The 7,689-nt window shown below is 54.3% G+C and overlaps 3 protein-coding genes across 3 annotated transcripts in view; 1 reads left to right on the top strand and 2 right to left on the bottom strand.

Moving 5' to 3' along the window:
* The window catches only part of PTSG_03984 (delta-aminolevulinic acid dehydratase), a gene marked incomplete at its 5' end in the record, with an annotated part of 2,128 nt that extends 789 nt beyond the window's left edge, over positions 1–1,339 (bottom strand). Inside the window, 5 exons of the mRNA XM_004994825.1 lie at positions 55–141; positions 477–588; positions 833–888; positions 1,056–1,110; positions 1,230–1,339. Of these exons, the coding sequence (XP_004994882.1) occupies positions 55–141; positions 477–588; positions 833–888; positions 1,056–1,110; positions 1,230–1,339 (420 nt within the window). The remainder of the gene's footprint in view (positions 1–54; positions 142–476; positions 589–832; positions 889–1,055; positions 1,111–1,229) is intronic.
* Positions 1,340–1,528: 189 nt separating this feature from the next.
* Positions 1,529–3,897, bottom strand: PTSG_03985 (uncharacterized protein). The gene is made up of 5 exons (XM_004994826.1): positions 3,602–3,897; positions 3,187–3,325; positions 2,805–2,970; positions 2,152–2,513; positions 1,529–1,825 (listed from the first exon to the last, which is right to left on the bottom strand). The coding sequence occupies exons 1-5, from the start codon at positions 3,862–3,864 to the stop codon at positions 1,799–1,801; spliced, it is 957 nt and encodes a 318-aa protein (XP_004994883.1). The 5' UTR covers positions 3,865–3,897; the 3' UTR covers positions 1,529–1,798.
* A 199-nt stretch (positions 3,898–4,096) lies between these two features.
* Positions 4,097–7,279, top strand: PTSG_03986 (uncharacterized protein). Its single transcript, XM_004994827.1, has 5 exons — positions 4,097–4,402; positions 4,700–4,893; positions 5,198–5,953; positions 6,249–6,593; positions 6,885–7,279. The coding sequence occupies exons 1-5, from the start codon at positions 4,261–4,263 to the stop codon at positions 6,960–6,962; spliced, it is 1,515 nt and encodes a 504-aa protein (XP_004994884.1). The 5' UTR covers positions 4,097–4,260; the 3' UTR covers positions 6,963–7,279.
* The last annotated feature ends 410 nt before the right edge of the window (positions 7,280–7,689 follow it).

Raw genomic sequence — 7,689 nt, forward strand, 5'->3', positions numbered from 1 at the left:
CACTTCACACACATACACAGACAGACACACACACACACATACGCACGCACCCACCTCGTTCTTGCAGTCGCGCAGCATGTCGAGGTATGGCATGCCTGGCTCGACCATGATCATGTCGGCGCCTTCCTCCACATCGTGTTTCTGCAGCGAACACAAGCAGACAGCGAGGAACAACCAAGGACGACAATGAAGTCAATGAGCACTTGCGCATGTGTATGATGCGCATGGCTTGTGGTTGTGCGTCTTCAACCCTCTTGAGCCTCTTGAGCCTCGTGAGCCTCTTGATCTTCAACCAAACACACAGACGCACACAGATACATACACTGGCACAGACAGACACAGACAGATAGACCCACAGACAAGACCCACAGACAAGACACACAGACAAACAAGACACACGCAACACACGCAACACACACACACACACACACACACACACACACACACACACACACACAATAGCACGTGCAACGCACCACGGCCCTGAGGCCAAGGCCGCGTGCGCCCGGCGGGATCTGGTAGCGGGCGCGGTCTTTCGGGGCAGACGGGTGGCTCGCTTTGTCCTTTGGCGCCGACTTGGCAGCATCCCTGCACACAATACCGCGCGAATGGACGGGGAGAAGGAGGAGGAGCAATGTCATGGTGTGCATTGGGTTCGTGTGTTTGTTGGCCAAGGGCGTTGGGTGAAGCACAACAAAACCGTTTGTGAGTAAGTGTGTGAGTGAGTGAGTGTGCGCGTGATGAAGAACGAGCATGGGAAGCATCCACTCTGCAAGCCATGCAAGCCATACAATGGTCCTCCAAAGCACTACATCCGTCCCCATATGCGCACCTGAATGGCCCGTAGAAGCAAGAGCAGAACTTGGCGCTGTAGCTCAACACGCACACCTGCAGGGACGTAGAAAGGGGGGAGGAGGAAGGGGAGTAATGCACGTGAAACGGCGTCAACGAAACAAAAAAGACACACACACACACACACACACACACAAACACACACACACACACACACACACACACACACACACACACACACACACACACACGCACACACACACACACCTGAATTGCTCCGGCAAGCTGCCAATGGCTTCCCTGGCATCATCGTCCTCACTGCAATCGCCGATAGTGCAAGTCATGTCATCAGCACACGGCGACGTGATCAACATGCTCACATGGCACACTCATGCAAACGTGCACACGCACACGCATGCACAAATGCAAACACGTACGTGATGAAGAGAGGGTACATCAAGTTGGCAGGTGTCAGTGTTGATTCAGCCGCCTGAATCGCACGCAGGCCACCCTTGTGGTAGCCGCCATGCAGCCGCTCAAAGCTCATGATGATGATGCAACAAGGGTTGCTTGCTTGCTTGGCTTGCTTGCTTGCTTGGCTTGCTTTGTCCGCTCTTGTGCCTTGAATTGCCGAAAAATGTGAACGATGCCCACGAAGTCTCAACAAGCAGCGGTAGTGTGTTGGTGATGTGATGGTGGTGCGTCTGTTTTGTTGAGCACACGTTTGACTGTGACACTGAAATGACTGTTGTAATGTAATGTAATGTAACACAACCACATCACAGAGCACGGAAAGCGAAGGGATGGATGAACGAGGCGAAAGCGAGCTGAACTGAGCGTAACTGGACTGAGTAATGCTGGTGACAAAGCCAAGCAGGTCAAGTGACAACATGGATGTGACGTAACAGAACATGACAGGTGTTTTGTGACAGGGTGATGAACGCAGCAGGGTGGGGGCCCAAAGCTGACAAAAGTTCCCGTTGCCTGTGGGTATGGTAGTGCACGCTCAGTGATCGTAGTGACAGTAGTGGTTCTGCAAGCAAAGTATTTGCCCATCCAAGCACACGTGCAAGTAACGGCGTCAAGGGCAGGCAGTCGTGAGGTTCGCTGGCAGATGCAGTCAGAGAATTTCCCCTCCTCTGAGATGCGTGTGGGTGGGTGTGGGTGGAGTTTGTGCGTATGCTTTTGCGTGTGTTGCGCTGTCACTCGCACACACACACACATACACACACACACATACACACACACACATACACATACACACATACACACACACGCGCGCGCCCTCCAACGTTCTCTTTCCCCCATCCTCTCTCCCGACCCTCTCCCACACACTCTCTCTCCCATTCCCAACCGTACCGTTGTGCCCATGTAGTAGTCGTGGTCCTTGGGGTGCCACTCCAAGATGGGCACACTGTCGCTGCAGGTGGGATCCTCCCCGCTGCCATCGCACACCTTGTACGTCTGTGCATTTGGCGGCGACTCTGTCTGTGGGCTTTGGTCCCACACCTCCGTGGCCACGTGGTGGAACCCCATGCCCTGCAGCGGCAGGTGTGGCACAATGTCGTTGCGGTGCACGACGCGTGTGGAGTATGGCACCGCGCGCTTGAAGATGGACGCAAAGGCGGCGTCCCCCACGCGCGGCATGCCAAAGTTGTGCATCTCCACGGCAACCTTGCTGTTGTTTCCGTACTCAAGCGCAAGGTCAAGGCTCGCCAGGCCTGAATACGCGTGTGAGTGAGCGAGAAAGCGTGTGGGTGAGTGGGTGAGTGAGCCATGAGTGTAGCATACAGGGGTGTAGCATACAGGGGTGTAGCATACAGGGGTGAGGTACAGCCAACAGGTGGAAACAAAACGAGCATAAAGCGGACAAGAGGCAACCACACGAACACACACACACACACACACACACACACACACACACACTCACTCACTCACTCACACACACACACACTCACTCACTCACTCACACACACACACTCACTCACTCACACACACACACACACACACACCTGAGATGGCTGAACCAAGGGAATGGCCAGTAGTGATGATCCTGGAGCAGTGCGGGCACTTGCTGGCGAGGATGTTGGCGACATGGCCTGTAGCCGCAGCGCGCACCCCCGACCACGCTGCAAAGAAACCAGCGTGCACCTTGGCATCCGTGTCATTGTACTTTACCTGTCCCCGCCATGACCATTGGTCAGTGGCAACAGTGGAAACAGTGGAAACAGTGGAAACAGTGGAAACAGTGAACATGAATTGCTAGCAAGCGTTGAAGCTTGCAAGAGTGGGTAGGTTCAGTGCATGACAACTCATCCATGACACACACACACACATGAACAAACACGCAAACACGTGTACTCACAAACATACACACACAAAAAAAAAGCACACCTTGATGAAATCAAAGTCTGCCAGCCAGTTGTCGAGGTTTGACGAGCCCCGAAAGCCCAAGATGATCCAGCCTTGCTTTGCATTGTATCCAACATAGCCGTAAGCCTCAGTCACGCTGTCATGCAGCGTTCCAACGGCACTGCCCAACAACAAAACAAAAACCAAAGGTCGATCGGTTGGTTGGAGATGAGTCGATAGATACGAGCGCGGCTGGACAAGCTCGCCATCAACAAACTCAAAACGCAGCGGCCAACCAACAAGGACAAGAAACGCAAGCAAGGTGGTCAAACCAAACAAGACAGCGTTCACAACGGTGACACGCAAGTAAACCATGAAACACTGCCCGGATCATATGACAGCGAAGAACCGCCACAACAACAAACAAACAAGCAAACACACAAACACAACCACGCACTGAAAGTCTGGGTCGCTGCAGAAGGCGCAGGTGTTGTTCATGATCACTGCGGGATCACAGAAACTGGACCACGTGTAGTTCATCATGCGCTGGTGGAACTTGACATCAAACGTGATGTTGTGGTTGCTGTTGTTGTTGTTGTTGCTGCTCCTCGCCGGCACAGCAACATCAGCAACGAGAGCAGTTGTAGCAGTAGCAGTGCAGCAACAGCACAAGGCTGCAGCCAAAACAACAACAACAACAAGGTTGGCAGCGAGCATCATCGTGGCTGGTTGTCCTCCAAAACCTGAAGTCAGTCGATGAATGTGGAAGCCTTAATTCAGTTCCAACTACAAACGCCACCGGTGAGTTGCGTCAGGACCGCAAAACGCGAGGCTGCGATGGCTGCGATGACGAAACGTGTTGGCTGTGGTTGGTGCGCGTATCGACATGGGGGTTGGTGAAGCAAGACATGGGTCTTGCCAACCTTGAAAAGGAGACGCTCACTCCCACATCTCGCGGACTTGTGTTGCTTGTTGTTGCTTGTCGACAAACGTTGTCAAAATCACTCGTAGCTGTCTGTCTGTCATTAATTCTTCCCTGCCTTTGTTTGATCGCCATCATCACATCACAGCAGCAGCAGGAGCAGGGTGCGCACCGCGGAGAATACACCATCTACGATGACACAGGTGGTGGATGTAGTAGAGGCGGCAGTGCCGCTGCTCGGCTTGATGTTGACGGGATACTGCTTCGCCCGCTTCCGCCGCAAGGCCTTTCCTCCTCAGTCCGTCTTTCTGCTGAACAGCTTCGTGTTTCTTCTCGGTGCGTTGAGCCAGCTAAGGCTGCTTGTTGCGCTTCATGTGCGTGCTGTGCTTCATGTTCTTGATCCGCTCGATCTACTTAATGGGCTTGCTGTGCTTCATGTGCTTCATGTGCGCCCCACACGTTCTGACTTGGTTGCGATGCAGCGTCACAAGTGCACAGCACAGCACACACACACACACACACACACACACACACACTGGCACCTGCTAACACGATCCATCCCACATGCACCGCTTGCTGGCGTGCCTTTGCACCACTGCAATCACTGCAATCACACCGCACATGCGCATGCAGGCATTCCAAGCCTGGTGTTCAAGGCACTTGCAACCAAGGATTTGGACAAGCTGTCATGGCGCTTCATCCTTGGGTACATGCTGTTGCGCACCGTCTTCGGCCTCCTCTCCGCAGTCCCGCTTCTCTGGCAGAAGACAAACGACAAGATCGGCGACTTTCTCATCAACCTCATCTCAAGCACATGGATCAACACGGTGTGTGTGTGTGTGTGTGTGTGTGTGTGTGTGTGTGCGTGTGTGCGTGTGTGTGTGTGTGTGTGTGTGTGTGTGTGTGTGTGTGTGTGCGTGTGCGTGTGTGCGTGTGTGTGCCTAGGTGTGTGTGTGTGTGTGAGTGTGTGTGTGTGTGCGTGTGTGTGAGTGTGTGTGTGGGGGGAGGGGTGTTTGTGTACGTCACGCCAGCTTCTGATCACAGCCGCTTCCTGTCAACTACAGACCACGCTCACAGATCGTTCCCCACCATTTACATGCACCACACCACCTCCCCCGTTGCTGTCGACAGGTCATTTTCGGCATCCCCATGCTCGAGTCGCTGTACGGCCCGCGCGTGAAGATCCTGAACGTGCTTGCCGCCATCTCCTCCGTCATCTACCAGCTGCCCATCATGCTCATGTTCTTCGAGTACCGCGAAGTGCTCAAAAACGGCAGCGGCAACGGCAGCCGTAGCGGCGGCGCGGCTGAGCTGCGGTCTGTGCGCGCATCTGCAGCCAAGACGCAGGATGAGGCACTCGCCATGAACCAGGTATCCATCAGCTCGCTCAACCGGCAGGAAGTGCCGCAGCAGGTCGTGCCACCAGACACGCGCGATGCACACGTAGTACATGAGGCACTGCAGTACCAGCAGCACCAGCAACATCATCAGCATCAGCAGCATCATCAGCAACAGCAGCCGGCATCCGCAGATGAAGAGGTGACCATGTACACGGCAGCCAACCTCCCGCACACGTCCTCCTACACCGCTGCCATCAGCAACACCAACAGCGGCCGCAACAGCAGCGATGACAGCAACAACAGCAGCAGCAGTAGTAACAGCAACAACAGCCGTGGTGCACTCGTGGCAGCGGCCACCATCGCGCCTGTTGACGGGAACGAGGCAGAGGACGACACCATGCCCCGCACTTTCTTCGGTGTCCTGTGGATTGTAATCAAGCGTGTCATTCCCAAACTCCTTCGCAACCACCCCTTTGTTGGCATCTGCCTCGGTCTTCTCTGGTCCCTCATCCTGCGAATGGCCGCAGACGAAAACAACTTCCCCAAGGTGCATTCGCTGTGCGGTGGTAGTGTGTGTGTGTGTGTGTGTGTGTGTGTGTGTGTGTGTGTGTGTGTGTGTGTGTGTGTGTGTGTGTGTGTGTGTGTGTGTGTGTGTGAGCCGGTGCATCACCTGTTGCTCGGTCACATATTGTCGCCATCTCACCTTCATCCATCTCACTCTTGTGCTTGCCATATTTCCTTCCTGTTTGCCACTTCTTACCTCCTCCACCACCACCACCACCTCCTCCTCCTCCTCCGTCTTCTTCTTCATCGTCTTCTTCATCGTCTTCATCGTCTTCCAGGTCATTGACACGTTTGTGCAGTACTTTGCGGACTGCGTCACCCCGGTTGCCTCGTTCTGCACGGGCATGTTCATGTGCGGCCACGAGCGCGATGTCATTCGCATGTGGAAGCCGCTGCTCGTCTTCCTCCTGGCCAAGATGATTGCCATGCCGGCGCTGGCCATGCTCGTGTGTGTCATCGTGGATCTGGATGGCATTGAGGCCCGCAGCGCCGTGCTGCTTGCGTCACTCCCTGTTGCGCTTGCGTCATTCACCCTCATCACGACGTACATGAAGGAACGCCCCTCTGCCATGGCCCTCACCTCCAGTCTCATCATCGTCGGCTCCATCCTCATGCCCTTCGTTGTAAGTGTGTGCGTGTGTGTTTGTGTGTGTGTGTGTGTGTGTGTGTGTGTGTGTGTGTGTGTGTGTGTGTGTGTGTGTGTGTGTGTGTGTGTGTGTGTTGGAGGAAGGGTTGCGAGTATACACTTTTGAGGCTGTACATGTGTGTCGTGTGTGCGACTCGCCGCTTCGTCTCGACAGCTTTAATCCTCTTTTTGCCTCGTCGACCCTCACTCCCTTATTTCGCCCTTCCCCCTTCCCCCTCTTAAATCACCCTCCAACCACAACCACAACCACAACCACCACTGCTGCTAGTTTGCTGCGTGGAACGAGCTCCTCATTGCCGGCGATGTCTTTGGCGACATCCCCGACGGCACAACCTACACGGGTTAACGCGTCGCACACACACGCACACATGTGCATAACACTTATCCATCTTGTGTGGGCGTGTCCGTTGTGTCGAATGTGGTGTGTATCCCTGAGAGCGGGCTCTCCCTTATCTTTTTCCTGTTTGCTCTGCTTGCTTGCTCTAAGTATACATTGCGTGCATGAATAATGGCGCGGAGTGGTCGCATTGCTTTCGACATGGCACACATATGTGGTGTGTTACCGCTCTATCCTCTTTCTTTCTATCCTTCCTCTCCTCTCCCCACACTCCAGCATCAGCACTTTACATTCTGACGACCCAATAAACCCCTCATCAGCATCAATGGAGACAGACAGTTAGTGCACGCGTGTGCATGCAGTGTGTGTGTGTGTGTGCGTGTGTGCGTGTGTGTGTGTGTGCGTGTGTGTGTGTGTGTGTGTGTGTGTGTGTGTGTGTGTGTGTGTGTGTGTGTGTGTGTGTGTGTGTTGGAGGAAGGGTTGCGAGTATACACTTTTGAGGCTGTACATGTGTGTCGTGTGTGCGACTCGCCGCTTCGTCTCGACAGCTTTAATCCTCTTTTTGCCTCGTCGACCCTCACTCCCTTATTTCGCCCTTCCCCCTTCCCCCTCTTAAATCACCCTCCAACCACAACCACAACCACAACCACCACTGCTGCTAGTTTGCTGCGTGGAACGAGCTCCTCATTGCCGGCGATGTCTTTGGCGACATCCCCGACGGCACAACCTACACGGG

The sequence above is a fragment of the Salpingoeca rosetta genome, assembly GCF_000188695.1.
Source record: "Salpingoeca rosetta unplaced genomic scaffold supercont1.9, whole genome shotgun sequence".
NCBI classification, from domain to species: domain Eukaryota; class Choanoflagellata; order Craspedida; family Salpingoecidae; genus Salpingoeca; species Salpingoeca rosetta.